At 41.1% G+C, this 20,628-nt stretch overlaps 1 protein-coding gene across 4 annotated transcripts in view; it reads left to right on the top strand.

The window, feature by feature from the left end:
* Positions 1-23: 23 nt before the first annotated feature.
* LOC108718158 (diacylglycerol kinase delta) overlaps positions 24-20,628 on the top strand; it is a 49,118-nt gene continuing 28,513 nt past the window's right edge. For 3 of the 4 annotated variants that reach the window (XM_018265820.2, XM_018265819.2, XM_018265817.2), the window contains exons 1-5: positions 24-156; positions 9,074-9,184; positions 11,738-11,818; positions 18,079-18,183; positions 18,692-18,824. In XM_018265820.2, the coding sequence (XP_018121309.1) occupies positions 43-156; positions 9,074-9,184; positions 11,738-11,818; positions 18,079-18,183; positions 18,692-18,824 (544 nt within the window). In that variant the 5' untranslated portion in view covers positions 24-42. Of the gene's footprint in view, positions 157-522; positions 863-9,073; positions 9,185-11,737; positions 11,819-18,078; positions 18,184-18,691; positions 18,825-20,628 lie in introns of those variants that run through there. The other variant, XM_018265818.2, reaches the window with a different exon arrangement.

Raw genomic sequence — 20,628 nt, 5'->3', positions numbered from 1 at the left:
TCAGTATAGAGCCGTGTCCCGGTGCCCGGCTCTTTGGGAGTGATGGCGGCCGTAACTCCTGGAGCCCCGGCTGAGGAATCATCGGATAGCGAACCGGAACCCGAGCCGCAGAAACTTCGCAGGAAAGTGTCCACGTCGGGGCAGATCAGAGGGAAGGTGAGAGGCAGCGTCGAGCTGAAAACGAATGCAGCGGCTGAATGTGGAGGAGATCCCTGTAGATCAGGGCTAAAGAGTGGCCAATAAGAGGCATTGGGAGAGGGAGGCCGGTAGATCCGTGGTAGATCCGTGCTGCACTGGGTGTGTTTGTGTGTAGGGAGGGAGCACTCGCTGCTTTGGAGGAGAAACACTTGCCATGGAGTATGTAGAGGGGTAACTGAGAGATCAGACAGACAGGAGGCTGCACTCCCAGTGCAACTTTAATTCAACCCCCCCATCTTCTTCATTGCTGAAGAGGTGCCAATACTGCTTATAGTTCTCCTTGCTGCTCCTGGGGTCCTCAAGCACAACAATAAATATTTTATAATCAAACACTCTCCACCAAGGCAATGCCCTTTATCAAAGTGCCATTATTTTATATGGAGCGCCCAGCGTGGTTGAAAAGAAGGTCCTGCCAATTTAGCCTCGGTAATTAAACACCCTCATAATGAATATTGGTAACCGTAACCCCCTACTGGCAAGTCAAGGCAAACAAACCAGTCAGCTGTTTGGGGAGAGAGAGAATGAGTCCTGGGCTCAGTGTGGCAGTGCTGGGTGAGAGCATGAAGTGTGCTGTGCCAGTATGGAGTGCAGAGGGGTGAGGATGTTTGTGGCTGATAGAACGTCCATTCTCAGGTCTGATTTTGACACTGGAGGAGCTGACCTGGTAAGACTTGATGTTATGTGCCAGGCAGCACTACTGTATTAGTGATATTTGTGGCTAACGGTCTGTGAATCAGCCTGTAGATCTGTTTAGTTATCTGCCTCTGATACACTGTCTAGACTTCCTTGGCTAGTGACTTCCATACGGGCCACTAAAAGGTCTTCATATGTGTCTCAACCAATTTCTGTATCAGCCTTTTAACCCTCCAGATGGCCTATACACAGAGCCTTACAAGTCTGGAAAAATGCTACCTCTGAAAAATGTGAGCTGCGTGCTTTTTCCTTTTTTTCCCCCATACTTGGCAAGCAAATCGGTTGTTCAAATCATAGAGCCTATTAAAAGGGGCAGCGTACCCCTTGGGTGTACATTAGTTATGTCAATCATACCGTTCTCCTTTTGTTTTGTGAATAATCTATGGTTTTTGTTATTTCTTGAGCTAAAAAGGGCAAACATGGACATAGATGCTACTTTTTTTGTGGGGTAGCTAATTAGATTCTCCATGCATAAAGTAGATCATCCTTGTGCATAATAGACTCCTGCTTAAAAAAAACAGTCAAAACAAAGGGTGAAGGAAGGGGGTTGTATACTGATAATCATACTATCTACATCGCAAGCACCATGGTTTATCTCCGTGTCTGACCTTTTCATGGAACTCATTTTGACCAATGGGATATACTGCTCCTTTATGAGAATTAAGAAGTCCATGTCCTCTGTTGATATTTAGCTGTGTGTTCCATAGACAGAGCACATCCCACTCTAAAGAATATTCATTTCTGTTGACAGTTTGAGGGGAGTCTCTGGTCTCTCGGAGCAGGGCCGTACTTCTCAAGAGCTGCAATGTGCGACTGCCCTTGATGTATCAAAAAATAGTATTGTGCTCATTAACATTGTGAAAAATGAAATTGTAAGATGTGATGACTGTATCCCTTTTATTGTGTGACATGAAGCTCTGTAAGGAAAGTCAGGATTATAGGAGAAGTTACAGTACTGTATAGAGACCTGTATCAAAAGAGTTTTATGGTTATAGCTATCCAGTAGGCATTGTGTAATTGTATATCCACCATTGTATTTCACATACAGAATCATGCAGGTGAAGGCTATATGCTATTCTACTCATTTTATTTAAATGCCTGTATGCAGATTTCACTGGATTTTATGTGGTCCTTCAAAATGTATCTTAATGAATTGCTTATTGTTCATGCATTCTGCATGGCTGGTCTGAACGCGTCTAATCTGCAGTGTACACCTAAAGTAACTTTTTAAAGGGGTTGTTCACCATTTTAGCAACTTTTCAGTTTTTTTTTTAAGTTTTTGAATTATTTGCTTGCCTCTTTGCTTGCTAAAATGAAATTCGCCTGCGCGACGCTTCACTTTTCGAAGCTGCATCACGCAGAAACTTTGGGCGACTTCGGAAAATGAAGTGTGTGCATTGGCGCAGGTGATTTCCATTTTAGCCGGCGGAGGGCAGGGGAAAGGCAGTTCAGGGAGATTATCGCCCCGAAGAAGAGGAGTTTTGTGGCTGGGGCGACTAATCTCCCTGAATCTGCTAGTGTGGCCTGACCCTAAGTAGGAGAAATAACAGCCTGCTCCATCCTAAAGTGCATCCACAAGTCACATGACTGGGGCAGCTGGGAAACTGACAATATGTCTAGCTCCATGTCAGATTTCAAAATTGAATATAAAAAATCTGTTTGCTCTTTTGAGAAATGGATTTCAGTGCACAATTCTGCTGGAGCAGATTCTGTTGTCCCGTGACAGTATCCCCTTAACTTGGCCTGATTATTGAGCTCTACTTTACTGCTTGGTCTGGTGTACCTCAGGGAACCTTAAGTTTTTGGCTATGTTGCTGATGGTGCAAATCTTGGGAATCAAAAAGTTTCACTCCTGCATGGGACTTCTTTGTTTGGTCATTCGTATATCCACCTTATGCTTTGTACTGAACCCACATTTAGAAAATTCATCATGGCTTTCTTTTTTGGTGCTCTCAAGTGAACAGATCAACATCTAAGGATGGAAATAAGTGATTGGAAAGCATCCATGTCCATATTATTATTATTGGTTATTTATATAGTATGAAGTACACCTTTATGCCATCTTTTACATAGAATTCCCTGGCAAATTGGAGAAACCACACACCTCACAAAACCAAAGCAGCGTGCCCCGGTGCCCGGTGATAGGGGAATCGGCAACCTCCCAGCCAAGGTACATAGAAAATTCACCGGTACAGAGGAATTCAGTTAGCAGGGCAAGCCCTTGCAATTAAGCACTGCATTTATAAAATTGCAAGGGCTTGCCCTGCTAACTGAATTCCTGTGTGCCGGTGAATTTTCTATGTACATAGAATTGCCTCACAGACAGTGGGAGAACATAGAAACTCTTTGCACATAATGTCAAGTCTGAAACTGAACTCAGGACCCAGCCCTGCAAGACAGAAGTGGAAACCAGTGCACCCATACCACCCATACCTCACCTTAAAAGTAACGCTGGGTGCTGGCCACTATTTGCATTAGACTGCAATTTTTCCCAAATAAATTATACCTGACACTAGGTCGGTAAGAAAATCTACTACAGCTGCCGCTGTGTTCCCTGAAAAATCATAGTTTGCACATTTACTGCTTTAACGCAAGTATTAATTTTTCTTTCTTATTTCTATAGCACTGACTCCTTACCTTGCAATTTTAAAAACTTGTAAAATGCCTGGAACTTGCCATAATGAAGGTCACTTTCACATTCACACAACACATTAGGTTTAGTTTTAGCAGGAGGCAACTTGGCTGCAGGGTTTCTTTGGCACAGCCCTCCCATTTGACCAGGTAAAGAGGATCACTTTCATACACACCTCCTGTATGTGCATCATGGGTCCAGAGTTTGTTTAATTCCTATCAATTCTTATATAATTATTACAGCCAATGCTGGAGAAATGAAACCGTTAAATGCATATTGTCTCTATACAAAATTTCTTTTTTTTGAGTTCTTTAATTGCTGCTGATATTGCTTGATTTCCTATAAAACAAGCTGTTCTGCCTTCACAGCACCTACCGCCTACATGTAGAAGTAGGCGTTCTACTTCCTCCATTCCATAAAGGATTTTCTGCTACCCAGGCACGGTCTCTTGATAATTAGTCTTTAATGATCTTGCGATCTGCCTCTATTTGCCCACGCAAGCACCCACAGATGGGAAATTGCTAGTTCCTGTAGATTTGGGCACATATATTTTTGACATTGTGCTACTGTTCTAATTTATCTCCTATTATACAGGTCATATCTAGCAGCTTAGTATACAGGAATGGTATCAATTATCCAGAAAGCCCCAAATTACTGGAGTGTTATCTCCCATAGACTCCTATGGGTTTTTTTTTAGTTAATTTAAAGGATTTGTTCACCTTCCAAACACTTTAAATTCAGTTGTATTGAGATTGTTCACTAGAAACTCACTTTTTTTTTGAGTTGCTTTCCATTTTTTATATTTTTGTAGTTTTTCTAAAAATTGAACTCTAAACTTGAATGTTCCTCCTTCTGGTGTTTCAGTCTGGCAGCTCAGTTATCCAGGAGCAGATTCTGAACTGTTACAATTTGCTACATTAGATACACTTTTCCGCAGTATCTGTGGAACTTCAGCAATTATTGTATCAATATAAACAGCTGCCTTTAATGAAACTCAGGGATTCTACTCAGTATGGCCAAAGATAAGAAATGTATCAAAATAATGTATCAATTTAGAACAGTTTGCAGAGTCAGTGACCCCTTTTCACCCAGCACTATTTCAGAAAGACAATGAACATGAAAAACTAAACTTTAAACTTCAGTGTTAGAAAAACGATCGCAAGCAATGTTCCTTCTAATTCCTTCTCTGGTTTTTCCAAAAAATTCTTTTGTGTTCCCATTTTAAACTTGTATGCGCATTTTAAACTTGTGTGCCCTTTTTAAACTTGTGTGCCCATTTTAAACTTGTGTGCCCATTTTTAAAAACCGTGTGTGCAGGTCAGAATGAATGCAAAAATTTCTGTTTTCACAAAAAATTCTTTGTGAGCTGCCCACAATTTGTTGTGTATGCTGCCCTTTGTGCATTAGCTCACAGCTTAGAGGGAACACTGGTCACAAGTAGAAAATAAGAGTATTGAAAAAAACGTCTTTATTTCAGGTGAACTATCTGAAAAGAGTGTTGCAAGACAACCCCTTTAAAGTATGGAGATCCAAACTACAGAAAGATGTTATCGGAAAAATCTCAACCCACGCATTCTGCATAACAAAATGTCCATACTGAAAGATCCCCTAATCCTAGGCCCCAATTTGTATGTGTTGCCCAGCCTGCAACCTTACATCCAGACTGTGGGTAAATGCTTTTGCATGTGTTTAGTCCATAAACAGGGTTTTCAGACAAATTTCAGGGCAACTGAGGTAGCCTGAGCAGATTTATTTTGGAGCATACATAGCTTAGCAAATAAGCTAAAATCTCACCCTAATTGGTCTTTATTTTGTGCTTTGGAAATCTAGTCTGTGTCTCTTATTTAGAGGCAGACTTAGGGTAGAACTACACGGGCTATTTTACCTGGGATACCTTCTGTTCCGATGTGATGAGACTTATCGCAGTCGTCAAGTCATATGCGCCGAATCTAATGTAAGTAATACAAATGTCGCACGTAGAAGTTGATTGTGTCCGACACGATTGTCTGATGAAGACACAACATGCACCGTTCGCAATACGAGAGTCGTGTCGGATGCAATCAGCTTCTACATGCGACATTTGTATTACTTATATTAGATTCGTCTCATCCGACGTGACTACTGCTGTTAGTCTCATCGTGTCCGAACAGAAGGTATCACAGTTAAAATCGCCTATGTAGCTCTACCCTTAAGCAAATGTAAGACAGAGGAAAGGTTGGATAGAGTTTCTCTTGCAGTTGCATGGGGATGGGGGGAATATTGTATCTCTTATAGTTTATGGGTACTTCCTATACCTGTCCAAATCTGTCTTTGGAAGGGGAGTATGTAGACTTTACTACCTTGGGTCGCTCTTTGTTTCAGTGTTGCCCAACCTGGAGCCCATCATTTTGTCTTTGAGGAACAACTCCTAAATTGCTGCAGAAGGTTGCAATTCATCGAGTCAGGACATAGGCTGATTAAGGGAGTGATTCCCGAAACGCGTAGGGCGTTGGATCCTTGTTTGAATCTGGAATAAAAGTATATTCCATGCACCGGAGTGACGTCCTTCTCTTTTTGATGTTTACATAGGCTGTAAAAGTCTTGCTTCCTATAAACCAAGTTCCCCAGGGTCCCACCACAGCAGGACATTCAGAAGCCCCTTATGTCATTCACTAATTGTAGAAAAAAAAAAACTTAAATTTTCTGTTAATTTTTTTTTTTTTTTAACTTAAATTCCTACATTGCCATCTATAGAAGACATATGAGGAGCGTGAGGCTCTTGTTGCACGTTTCTATGTGTCAGTCTATGTATGGAGACTGTGTGAGAGACAGAAAAATGTAAACATCCATATGCGTGTTTGTAAATATTTCATTCCAGGATTCCTAATGTGAAGAGAGGGAAGGAGGAAACACTCTGAGAAGGAGAGCTCTGAGAGAAGAGAGACAGACAAGGGATTTATTTGTTTATTTGATACATTAAAAAAGATCCCTGGAAAATGTACTGGGAATGAGTGTGTCTCTTCTGAATGTTCTGTATCGTGGTGACAAAATGCAGAGACAGTCATATGGGTAGAGAGAGCACAAAGAAGCATCATGCTACTAGGGACAGATGACTTGCAGTGAGGGTTAACAGACTAACAGGAAGTATGACATGTTACATCACCATTTTGAAAGGCCAGCATGACAAAAATGGTACCGCAGAGAAAAAGGCTTGAAAAAGGATTAGTCTGTCAGTGACACAAAGCACAGTCCCTTACAGTCGTAGTGAAAGAATACATTCCCAATAGACAGAGCTGTGAATTTACAGTGGTGTGAAAAACTATTTGCCCCCTTCCTGATTTCTTATTCTTTTGCATGTTTGTCACACTTAAATGTTTCTGCTCATCAAAAACCGTTAACTATTAGTCAAAGATAACATAATTGAACACAAAATTCAGTTTTTAAATGAAGGTTTACGTTATTAAGGGAGAAAAAAAACTCCAAATCTACATGGGCCTGTGTGAAAAAGTGATTGCCCCCCTTGTTAAAAAATAACTTAACTGTGGTTTATCACACCTGAGTTCAATTTCAAAGGTTATAAAGCCATTTCTAAAGCTTTGGGACTCCAGCGAACCACAGCGAGAGCCATTATCCCCAAATGGCAAAAACATGGAACAGTGGTGAACCTTCCCAGGAGTGGCCGGCCGACCAAAATTACCCCAAGAGCGCAGAGACAACTCATCCGAGAGGCCACAAAAGACCCCAGGACAACATCTAAAGAACTGCAGGCCTCACCTGCCTCAATTAAGGTCAGTGTTCACGACTCCACCATAAGAAAGACACTGGGCAAAAACGGCCTGCATGGCAGATTTCCAAGGCGCAAACCACTTTTAAGCAAAAAGAACATTAAGGCTCGTCTCAATTTTGCAAAAAAACATCTCAATGATTGCCAAGACTTTTGGGAAAATACCTTGTGGACCGACGAGACAAAAGTTGAACTTTTTGGAAGGTGCGCGTCCCGTTACATCTGGCGTAAAAGTAACACAGCATTTCAGAAAAAGAACATCATACCAACAGTAAAATATGGTGGTGGTAGTGTGATGGTCTGGGGTTGTTTTGCTGCTTCAGGACCTGGAAGACTTGTTGTGATAGATGGAACCATGAATTCTACTGTCTACCAAAAAATCCTGAAGGAGAATGTCCGGCCATCTGTTCGTCAACTCAAGCTGAAGCGATCTTGGGTGCTGCAGCAGGACAATGACCCAAAACACACCAGCAAATCCACCTCTGAATGGCTGAAGAAAAACAAAATGAAGACTTTGGAGTGGCCTAGTCAAAGTCCTGACCTGAATCCTATTGAGATGTTGTGGCATGACTTTAAAAAGGCGGTTCATGCTAGAAAACCCTCAAATAAAGCTGAATTACAACAATTCTGCAAAGATGAGTGGGCCAAAATTCCTCCAGAGCGCTGTAAAAGACTCATTGCAAGTTATCGCAAACGCTTGATTGCAGTTATTGCTGCTAAGGGTGGCCCAACCAGTTATTAGTTTCAGGGGGCAATTACTTTTTCACACAGGTTTGGATTTCTTTTCTCCCTAAATAATAAAAACCCTCATTTAAAAACTGCATTTTATGTTTACTTGTGTTATCTTTTTGTGTTTGATGATCAGAAACATTTTGTGTGACAAACATGCAAAAGAATAAGAAATCAGGAAGGGGGCAAATAGTTTTTCACACCACTGTAGTTCCTCTGCATATGACTTAACATTCATTTTCTGTTTTTAGTGTTTTTTGACATATTAAGAGTTGTTTACCGCAAATACCCTATACAATACTTGATTCTCAGAGTGGTTTATGCTTGTATATTTTCTGAAAGGAGAAAAGAAATGAGGTATATTTAGAATACCATAGTTCACCATGAGAGATGGACTTTACACGCTAGAATGAGAACAAACCTGCAGGACTGTAGAGCTTTACATGAATCAACTAGTGTGGCAAAAATGAAAGCTTTTATCATTAAAACATTCTGTCGGCAATATTTTTCTTCAGCATCATGAATGTTTTTTAAAATATTGGCAATAATAGCTACTGCAGTCTGCAGTTGGTTAAATGCTAGTCTAGTCAGTGCAATGTGGCTGATCTCCATAATCAGCTACATTGCTAGACTAGACTAGCATTTAACCAACTGCAATGTTTTGCATTGTTACAACTTACATCACTGGATAGAGCATGCTGGGAGCTGTCTTCTAGCAGAATTGAGGATAGAATTCCCCCCCCCCCCAAAAAAAAACCCACTAACTTGGCCAGGGGTTGATAGAAATACGAGAGACCCTTTGATGAGAATCATATTTAGTTTGTACGATCTGCTTTTTGTGCATATTTTTTTAGCACTTTAAACTTGTCTGTCCTTCTAAATTTCTGATTGTGGTGTTATTTGCAAATGAACATGGCACAGGAATATCACTCCTTTTCTGTTCATCGCAAGCATCCATGCTTTCAGCTGATGACAACGCGCTGGAAGGGGAAGCATTAAATTGAAACACAGAAACATGATGCTACCGGATTAATTTTTTTTTCATTTTACATTTTTAGGCTATCGTAAAGGAGGGACACCTGCATAAGCAAACCAGTTCCTTTCAGAGATGGAAGCGGCGCTATTTCAAACTCAGAGGGAGAACACTGTACTATGCCAAGACTGCCAAGGTTTGTGGGGGTGGGGATTCTGACCACCTGATCTGTCGAGAGTCCAGCCATATAGGCTGGTCACTTTATTTTCTTTGTGTTGCACATTATGTGAAATGATGGGCCTTAAAGGCCAATTAACAATTCAAAACAATACCCGCTTCTACCTGGCCTGCAGATCCCTTATTGCAGCCAAACTGTCACTCATCTCTCATATCTTTTAATTGCTCATATCAAGTGTTCCTTCTGTCCTAAATATGAATGCACATTTTTAAAAGAAGTTATGTGAACCACTGAAGGGGTTGTCGGTGGAAACACCAGGAACAAAATTAAAAGTAAGAAGGAAGGAAATTAATAAAATACAAAAACCAGAAATAAGCATAAAGGACATACAGCGTTGTTGTTTATTATAGGGAACTATCTTGAAAATAAAAATGTAATATAAGCTTCATCATACTGAAATAAGAAGTTTTCTAAATATAATAAATTAATCTGTTCCATTTCTGAAATAATTAACTTTATCTTCGGTATCCCTCTCTCTTCATTCTGTCTTCATGCAAGAGTTGGCTGTCAGATATTGACTGACCGTTCAATACAATATATTTTTATAGGCTTATGAATAGGCATCTGTATATGTTTACTAAGATTTTTTTTGTATTAAATTAAAAGGGCACCTGCTCTGTATCTGATCAGCTTTTATGTAGCACACTAGCTATACAAGTGATTTAGTGGATTATCAAGTTTTAAGGGGATTATTTTTAGTAAGTGGTTTTAGAGGATGCATGGCTTTTTTTGCTGTGTTATAGGATAGTTTCCAGCAATTTGAAGATGCTTGGTTGAAACTAGTTGCCTGGCATTACCATACAATAATTGTTTCAGGAGGATGTGAATGTACCTTCCAACATAAGATAGAAAGATCCATTAGAGCAGTGCTGTCCAACTTCTGTGCTACAGAGGGTCAAAATTTTACTGGCCTATGTGGTGGAGGGCCTATAATGGAAGTCAGTGTTGGCCACTCCCCCTTTTAAACCACACCCATGTTACCACAAGAACTTAGATCATATCCACATTAATGGTGGTAGCACACAAAAAAACCAAATGGTTGGTGCTCACTGCAGGGAAATCCCTCATCACTCATATGTGAACTATTCCCCATGCCATGGCTCTTCCAAGTACAGGTACCTCACTTGTGACCCTAAGCAGTCCTCTGATCCTAAAGGGAGCAGTTCAGTAGGGTGCAGTACAAACTGTCAATGGGAGAAACAGGCCCTCTATTACCACAACAGGAACATGAAGTTTCACCCTAGTACAAGGTTTTCTCAAGAGTCTGCTAGGGCTGAGGCAGCCGCCAGTGTCCTATCTGCTTGCAAGGTTTCTCCAAAAGTTTTGACTCCCTGAAGAGAGTCCTAGCCATTGTATGAGTGGAACCTCTGGTTAAGCAAATAGTTGACTTTCAATTGACTTTTAGTATAATTTAGACAGTTGTATGCTAAGACAATTAGCAATTGGTATTACTTTTTTGTGTTTCATTGGTTTTTGAATTATTTAGCTTTTTGTACTACAACTTCAAGAGGTTTAGGGCAGAGACACACGCTCAGATTCAGGGAGATTAGTCACCCAGTGACAAATCTCCTCTTCTTCGGGGGTGACTAATCTCGCCAAACTGCCTCCTGCTGTCTACAATGTAAATCGCCAGCAGGATGGCAATCGGTGCGCTTCGTTTTCCAAAGTCGCCCGAATTTGCCTCACTAAGGAAACTTAGGGCGACTTTGGAAAACGAAGCACTCGAGTGCGATCCCACCGGCGATTTACATTCTACCTGGCAGGAGGCAGTTCAGGGAGATTAGTCGCCCCGAAGATGAGGTGATTTATCGCCAGGGTACTAATCTCCCCAAATCTGAGAGTGTGTCTCTGCCCTTCGATGTTCACAGGATCAACCCAGAACTTCTGCCATACATTTGAACAGACTAGATATGCTGGCATCTTGCAATACAGAGAATTTGCTAGCAGACTCGTCTGGAGATGAGTGCAGCTTCTTGTCATTAACAGAGGGTGATAGTATGTCCCTGAATCCTGCAGAGGAAGTGGAATCATTGATAACAGCTGTAATACAAATGCTAAGGCCCCAAGGAAGGGGGGGGGGGGAACAATCTATTTTTAAACATCACAAGAAGGAAATTATTTTCTTCTGCTACAAGTGGCTAAAACAGATTGTACTAACAGATTTTGACAAGATGGATTTGACGATACATTTGTCAAAACTTTACCTCAGTGTATCCCCTTTTCTAAGGAGTATACTGAGAAATGGTACCAGTGGTACACTCCTTGCTTTCCAGACTCGCTAAAAAGATCAATGTACAGGTAATTCTGAGTTGAGAAAGCCAGTTGAATGACTTGCAAGAGATCTTCCAGAAAAAGAAAAAAAAATACAGCGAGTCCTATTATTATAGCTATACTATGACCTGGATGAATGATGAGAACTTTCACAAACATTGTGCCATGATGTTTTGCTCGTACTAACTGTGGTTTGCTACATTGCCCCTTTACTAAAGTTTACTGTTTATTTTTCCCCAGTCAATTATATTTGAGGAAGTTGACATAACAGATGCAAGTGTTGCCGAGTCAAGCACCAAGAATCTCAATAACAGCTTCACAGTAAGTAGTAAACAGCTTCTGGCCTGGCAGTACTCCCTTTATCAGGGGGCCACGACCTTTTTTACCATGAGCAAGGTTCAGATGTTAAGAGTTGGGGTGCAAGGCAAGCATGAAAAATGTTCCTGGGGTGTTAAAATAAGTGCTGTGATTGGCCATTTGATAGCCCCTATGTGGATAGCTTACAGGAGGCTCTGTTTGGCATTACATCTGGTTTTTATGCAACCAAAACTTGCCTCCAAACCAGTGATTCAAAAATAAGCACCTGCTTTGAGGCCTCTGGGAGTAACATCAAAGCAGTTGGTGAGAAACATGTTGCTCACAAGCCACTGGTTGGGGAGCACTGCACTATACTTGTGCTTAGTGCTGTCTTAACAGTCAACCAGCCCGGGTCAAACCATTAGAATTGTTCAACCTGCTATTTTTAAAGATATGGGAGGCGCAGTTGAGTCTTTACCAATAGGTCCTCCCAATGGTGTCTTCATTTCCTGCATATTACAAACTTTAGTCTTTGCCTAAAGGCATTATATAACAAACACATCATATTACAATAAATGAATAAGATTGTTCTGTGTGTGTGTGTGTGTGTGTGTATATATTGTTGTATCATAAGTGGTATATATATCTAGACAAATTCAGAAGCTATGGTATCAATGCACTGTACAATTGCTTTTCTTGGAAATAGAGACTAAAGCTAGTCCACATTGTTTCCTTTGTGCAAAATGACCATTGTAGCAAGCTACCTTCTTTGCCTGCCTTTTCTCATGCACCAATCGCATGCATTTTGTTTGTTTCAGCAAAGCACGTGGATTTCTAATTAGGCACATGGAGCGTTGGCTTCACTGGTCTCAGTCTGTGTTTTATTTTGCAGGCTAAGAGAAACTGATCCGCTCCATGCCCCAGCTCAGTTGATCTGCACTGAAAAGAGCAGCTTCCACTTGCATGCAGACATACGCTGCATAGCAGATATTGGCCAGAAAATGTCTGCTTTTGGGTTGTTGGGCTGACCTCCTCTTCGAGTGCTTTCTTACAAGCAGAAACTGAGCAGATCAGTGGAGCTAGGACACGCAGTGGACCCGTTTCTCTCAGCCTGCAAAAAAAATGCAGACTAAGAGCAGCAGATCCAACACACTGTGTGCCCTCAGTCTTAGGGCAGAGGCACACGCTCCGATTCGGGGAGATTAGTCGCCCAGCGACAAATCTCTTCTTCGGGCTACTAATCTCCCGGAACTGCCTTCCCACCAGCAAGAATGTAAATCGCCGGCGGGGTGGCACTCAGAGCACTTTGTTTTCCGTAGTCACCCGAAGTTGCTTCACGAGGAATAGCTCAAATAGCTCTGAGTGCCATCCCGCCAGCAATTTATATTCTAGCCGGCGGGAAGGCAGTTTATGGAGATTAGTTGCCCAAAGAAGAGGCGATTAGTCGCCGGGCAACTAAATCTCCCGGAATCTGAGCGTGTGTCATTGCCCTTAGGGTTAAGAGCTTTCGAATGGCCACTTTTCTTTTAGTAGCCTTACACTTACAGTATAATCCTCAGTGTTTATCTCCTCTCCCCCCCCCATACACATCTGCCCAAAATCCCCTTATGTTTTTTTTCACCCAGACATACCCGTGTAGCAATGTTTGTTAAGAAGCATATGGCTTTAATTGCTATTAATTCATTACCTTCTTTTCTGCCTTCAGTCATTCGCCTTTCCTATCACCCAACCAGAGCTACTGAATGATGTGGCCCATAAAGGCCGTATCACAAATTGCTGTTTCACGCACTTTAAGCACTGCTTACCAAAACTGTCCAAAACAGCCCTCCATAAGCTAACAATGAAATCTCTACACGCTCTCGCTCCTTTTATATGCTTATGTATGTATTGTGTATTTATTAAAGGGGTGGTTCACCTTTCATTTAACTTTTAGTATGTTATAGAATGGCCAATTCTAAGCAACTTTTCAATTGTTCCTCATTATTTTTTATAGTTTTATAATTTTCCGCCTTCTTCTGACTAGTTCCAACTTTCAAATTGGGGTCAGTGACCCTTCTATAAAAAAACATGCTCACAAGGCAACAAATGAATTATTATTGCTACTTTTTATTGCTCCTTTTCTATTCAGACTCCCTTCTATTCATGTTCCAGGCTCGTATTCAAATAAGTGTATGGTTTCTAGGGTAATTTGGATCCTAGGTCCCAGATTGTTTAAATTGCTAACTGGAGAGCTGCTGAAGAAACTGAAAATAGCTAAATAACTAAAAATATTCTCTGATTATCAATCTCTACATCACTAAAAGTTAACTCAAAGGTGAGCAACCCCTTAAAGTACAAGTTGATGTGTTACTGTTGTTAGGGTTGTCATGTGTAGCGTGTCTCCACGCGTTGAACCGCACAAGTGTTTTTGGGAATTGTAGTTCTGGAGGGCCCCAATTAAACATCACTAAGGTGAAAGGTGTAATTTGGGTTAGAAATAAGAGAGATTTGGTCATTGATTTGCAGGGCCGGAACTAGGGGTGTGCAGAAGAGGCACCTGTCTAGGGCGCAAATGGGGTGCTTGGCAGGTTCCTATTAAGCATCTTCTGCCTACCCCTATTCTGTGTTCACTACACCTCTGTAGCTCTCCCCTCTCCGTCACTCCCCTTTTTCTCTCTCCCAGCCCACCCCTGCTACTGTGCCTAGCATGGGAGTGGAGTTTTCCTGTGGCAGGAAATTGTCCTCGCTCTCAGGGCCTCAATGCCTTCTTCCACAATTTTTCGGGGTTACCCAGGGTCGCTCATGTGAAGTGTATGTGTGGCAACACCAAAGGATGCGGGTGGACAGGTATTTTCAGATACTATGTCACCTGCAGGAAATCTCCTCCTAAAAACCTATGTTTAAGAAGTGTAACACATTCAACACAAAGATGACTACAAAATAATATTGTGTATTCCCTTTAAACCAAGTGAGAGTAAATAAACATTTATATGCTTTCTAAGGTTTCTCTATGTTTGGGTGCACCTTAAGGCAGCTAAAAAAGCATGAATGTTCAGCATATTCACATTATCTATATGTATTTTGTGGTCACAGCCTCATTGCACCCCCGCCTAATGTTTTTAAAAAAATAGTGGTGAGCACAACTTTCCCTTGTTTGTTATAGTTTATACAGGAGCAGTGACCAGCTCCATGTTGTAGCTCCCACCCTTCCCAGCTATAGTCAGGTGATCCCACTGGTGTCTAATAAAAGGGCAGCCAAGTTTGGGAGTTTTACTTTGAAAGCAGCAAGTAAGTTGCAGGTAAAACTTAGTCCCTTTGTAAAATGTATAATGAAGCAATAGAATTCTTAATGAATCAGATAAAATTAAGCATAGGACTGGCCAGATATGGGATGACTTTGACGTAGTTGGCCAGCTTAAATATATTGCAATATATGGACAAACAATCCCTGTTTTGTTTAAAGGGTAAGGCATTTTTCAGTAGCAGTATGCACAAAATGTCTCTGTCTTAAATATATTGATAATGGGTTGAGTGCAGAGGACTCTTGCATTTATCTATATGTATTTTGTGGTCACAGCCTCATTGCACCCCCTCATTTTAAAAAAAAATAGTGGTGAGCACAACTTTCCCTGGTTTCAGGTTTACTTTGCAGCACTATCATACTACATCAAGAAATATATTTTGCCCAGGCATATTTTTTTTCTGTGTTCATTGAATTCTATCACTCACACCTCCACGTGAGCCAGAACTATGCAGACTACAATATCAGAGTGTGGGGGCAACGGTAGGCTGTATAATGTGTACCTTTAAGAGTGCATTTGAAGATAAATTGAAAACGTCATTCCCTGGAGGTCTTTGCACTGAAGGAGTGGTTTTATTGCCTTAAATAATTACTAATTTACACGTTTTTCTATTACTCAGATTACTCAGAGGGCGTGTGGTTAGCAAGGTAATGCTCTCGCCGTTCTGAGCAGGATGTGGGTCCTGCAGGACATGAGATGCATAAGTTATTATTTAAGCACATATTGGTAGACGGGCCTCTATACATGTGGTGACATGCAAGGCTATTGCAGTAGTGTGTGCTAACCCCAATTGCACGCCCTGACTTACCCTTCTTGCATTGTGCCATCTACTAGAAGGGCCCCTGATGCAACATGACAAAAAGCAGTGAAACTATCAAGGACAGGTTTGAATGTGAGTGGAGCAATACTAGCAATGTGTTAAAATAAAGTTGCAAAAACAGTATCCACGTTCTGTACTTAAAGAAAAACTATACCCCAAAAATGATAGTTAACATCAAATTAAGTGGCATATTCAAGAATCTTACCAAACGGGTCTATATATTTAAATATTGCCCTTACATCTCTTTCCTTGAACCCCAATTTTGTGATGCTCTGTGTGCTGCCTCAGAGATCACCTGACCAGAAATACTACTGTAACATGAAGAAGTGTTGAAGCAAAATTAACAACTCTGTCAATTGGCTCATGTGAACTAAGAGGTATAGTTTGTTTGTGTGCAACGTGAATTGTACATTCCCAGGGGGTGGCCCTCATTTTTCAAAATGGCAGTTTTCTATTTAGGATTACCCAATGGCACATACTACTAGAAAAGTATATTATTATGAAAATGGTTTGTTTACATGAGTATAGTTTTCCTTCAATTAAATAATTAAGCTTTTGTGCAGAAACTTCCTGTTTAGTAGAAGATAAAACAAATGTTGAAAATAAGACCCTTGTGTACACCTTAGTCAGTTACCTGTGCACCACCTACATACATGACTATGGGTCAGCATTTCGGCTAATGCCACGTGTTCGGACATGTAGCTTCTAACAAATTGTTTATGTTGTTGATAATGTGACAGTACACACACACACACACACACACACACACACACACACACACACACACACACACACACACACACACACACACACACACACACACACACACACACACACACACACACACACACACACACTATTTCTTTAATTTCCTGCATGCAGCAGGCTTCTACCATTCTCAGTTGTGATTTATCCTAAAATCCAAACGATAGTTGCACAAAGGCTTGCAGTGACCCCTGAGGCTCTGCCGAGGCTGCAACCGCAGAAGTGACAGATGAGACATAAGCTTGTTAAAAGGGATGGGTGATCAACTTTTGTATTAAGCTTTAATATGCTGTACACAGATATATATCAGTTGGCGATTGTTTATTTTCTGTGTTTCTGTCTTCTGTTATTTTTCTTAAAGGGGTTGTTCACCTTCCAAACACTTTTTTCAATTTAGTTGTTTTTAGATTGTTCCCTAGAAATAATGACTTTTTCCAATTACTTTCCATTATTTATTTTTTACGTTTTTTCCAAAATCTAAGTTTAAAGTTGAATGTTCCTGTCTCTGGTGTTTCAGTCTGGCAGCTCAGTTATTCAGGTGCAGATTCTGAACTGTTACAATTTTGCAACATTTAGTTGATACATTTCTCAGCAGCATCTCTGGAGTATTAGCAACAATTGTATCAATTCTAACAGCTGCCTGTAATGAAACCCAGAGATTCTGCTCAGCAGGGACAAAGATAAGAAATGTATCAACTAAATGTATCAATTTAGAACTGTTTACCGGATCGGCGACCCCCCCTCCCAGAGCTGCTTCAGAAGGAGAGAAATGACACTTTATACTTCAATATTAGAAAAACCGTGACACATAGAAAATAGAAAGTCATTGGAAAAAGTCGTTATTTCTGGTGATCTATCTGATAACAACTAGTTGTTTGAAGGTGAACAACCCCTTTAAATATTTTAAATGATCAGTATTGCCTGTAACCTAAAATGCTATCTGGCTGTAGGGGGGGTCGGTGACTCCAGCAATAAAGAATGATCATTCTCCTGTCTAGTCAAAACTTCCTGAAATCCTGTCCACTGTAAAATACTTGTAGCCGCTGCAACTTATCTGGGATTGAACAAATGGGCCCGTTATGGCTCATATTGAAGCTGGGAGAAAGTTGGTCCACAGAACAGAATTTTCAGTTTCAATCCATATTTCAGTTCAGGTTTTTCTTTTTTTCCACCATGTCTTGAATTTTAGGATGGGAAGATGTACAGACTAGCCTTTTTTTGTTGTTCCAGTGCCACCACAAGGCCTAGAGGTCCCCTGCCCTTAACAAACAAATATTTTCAAATGAGAATTGTTGTATTTACAACTCCACCTTTCTGTCCCTTGTTACCTGTGGCTAACTTGGCCCTTCCTTTTTCTGAACATAGACCTCTCCCCCCCCCCCCTCCTCACACTGATCATGTGTTTCTCCTAATTCCAGGTATTCACCCCCTTTCGGAAACTGATCCTTAGTGCAGACAACAGAAAGGACATGGAGGAATGGATGGCAGCATTAAAGTCTGTTCAGAACCGTGAACTCTTTGAGGTACTTCCCTAATACTTGTGCCATTAGAAAATGGGTAAAACACGAAGCTAAACAATGGAATTTGAAAGACTGGTTCCGGATTTACCCTCTGTAGGCCTGTTTCTTTGCCTTGGGTCTCATGATGTTGCTGGGCTACAACTTCAGGCAATTTTTTACCTTTCATATTTGGGAGGATTCTGGGAGTTGTAGTCCAGTAGTATTTGTTTAAGAAAGCAGGCAGTGTTTTGCTGTTGATTTTTGCTGTTAAAGACTTAATTTATAGAAAAGGGCACTTATGTATTTACTTCTACTTCTATCCATTTTCTGCACAGAATTGTGCCAGGATAATTTGTTTAGTTGCAGTTGCATTGTCCCATAATCTGCAGTGATCTTGTCTTTCCTTATCTGCATAACAATGAGAGAAGGCAGAACAGCTCCAGGCACTAAACTTACCTGCCGATTTCAGCTTCCAGGTGCCTACGTGTGCACAGACCAACTGCATTCTTCTTTGTTTTTGTTCTTTTACCAGTCAGCCCAGTACAGCGTGGACCACTTCTCGGGAATGCATAACTGGTATGCCTGTTCACATGCGCGACCCACTTACTGCAATGTATGTCGTGAAGCCCTTTCTGGGGTTACCTCTCATGGACTGTCTTGTGAAGGTAAGACTATGGTAAAATTTATTTTCCTCTTCCAGAGATGTGCTATAACTAACTTCTGCAATCTCTTCTTTTCACTGTCTGCATGCTGCTTGTTACTCGGTAGCCTTTTTTGAACTGAAATGACAGTTTTACTTACTTAGTACAGAGTGGGAGAGAGTTAAGGAACTTAATGGCATAACAAAGTTCCAGCCAAATTTCTTATGTTTGTTTTAGTCCCATTCCCCGTCAATGATGTTTGGCTTCTTTTGTAGAAGTGTGTACTTTCCCCCTAGATAATTCTTAGGTAACCAGAGACTATTTCAAAGTGGCATTACATAGAAAATCTTAAAGGTACATTTCCACCCTCTGACTGTAAAATACGCCCTGGAGTTGGTCAGCCATTTAATCACCTGTTTGGAGGCACGTACCACTATATTCACTTGTTCCAACAGATTGGAGTATCTATTAAGAAGTATCATTTTATCTTGCTAGTCTGTTCCAGTTCCTCGTCCCAGGTACCAAGTTGTAATCAATTCATAGAAAATGGATGGAACCAGACCAGGCAGACTAATAAACGAATAAAAGAATATTTTGCAGTATAGCTACCGTGCTTCCTGATCTGGTTCCATCCATTTTCAATGTATTGCACATACCACTATAATAGAACTATATAATATTCTGTCACCATCTGCCGCATTATTCATTTAAAAAGCTTTGATTAAATTATTGGCTGAAACTACAAACTAAAGCAACATTTCAGGCTTAACATTAAAATAGACTGATGCTTTTCTCATCGTGGATTCTGTAAAAAAAAAAAAACTATTTCTGCTTGTCACTGTGAAAATGTGCTTTGTAAAACCAATCCCTGGTTTCTACAACAGCAGTTTCTCATTGTGTAATGTTGCTTAGAGAAGCTCTAATGGTGTCAGTTATTTGTGAAGGCGTGACTCTTATTACTTAAGTCATGGGCTTGTCCAGCTTAACAGGATTTGCTCTCAAAAGACTACTTCTTATTTAAATGCAATAAACATCACATTACTGTATTACACCTTATTCTTGTTTCTGACACCATGTGAAAGATTCTATGTTGGGGTATAAGGTTCCTTCCTCTAAGGGCTATTCCACACGGGGAGATAGCCACGCGTTTGCGGTCGCGTCGACAAAGCGCCGCGCCAGTCGCCGCGACCGGCGCAGGCGACAGTTTTGTATGGGCGCCTATGTAAAAACGCCTGTGCTAACCACACGAGGCGATGCGCTTTTCAACAGTCGCCTGAAAAAGCCTGGCGAGGCATTTTCAGGCGACTGTTGAAAAGCGCATCGCCTCGTGTGGTTAGCACAGGCGTTTTTACATAGGCGCCCATACAAAACTGTCGCCTGCGCCGGTCGCGGCGACTGGCGCGGCGCTTTGTCGCCGCGACCGCAAACGCGTGGCTATCTCCCCGTGTGGACTAGCCCTAAGCAGTTGCTAAAAGATTGCCGAGGGTTAATTAAAAGTAATAATCAAGATAAAGGGCAGACTGTGTTTATTGATGCATTTGTAACTCTCCATATTATAATTATGTAAAGCTGCAATTGTATTGTTTTTTCTGACCCTGCCTGCAGCTGTGCTAACTATATGGATATTTGCAGTGTAGAGTACACAGAAAGATCTGCTTTTTTTGTGGGGCCACTTGTATCTTTGCTGAATGTTGGTTGGACAGTCATTTTGAGCCACTAAGTTTCCCACTCATGAAGGTTGGCTAAGGCTGGCCGACAAGTCAGCATGGCACAAGCCACAGAAGTCGATTAATTCATTGTACATGCATACCCAAAGCATGATGGGATG

The sequence above is a fragment of the Xenopus laevis genome, chromosome 5S (assembly GCF_017654675.1).
Source record: "Xenopus laevis strain J_2021 chromosome 5S, Xenopus_laevis_v10.1, whole genome shotgun sequence".
NCBI classification, from domain to species: Eukaryota; Metazoa; Chordata; class Amphibia; order Anura; family Pipidae; genus Xenopus; species Xenopus laevis.
The sequence above is the reverse complement of the archived record's forward strand: the minus strand, read 5'-3'. Positions and strand labels throughout refer to the sequence as shown.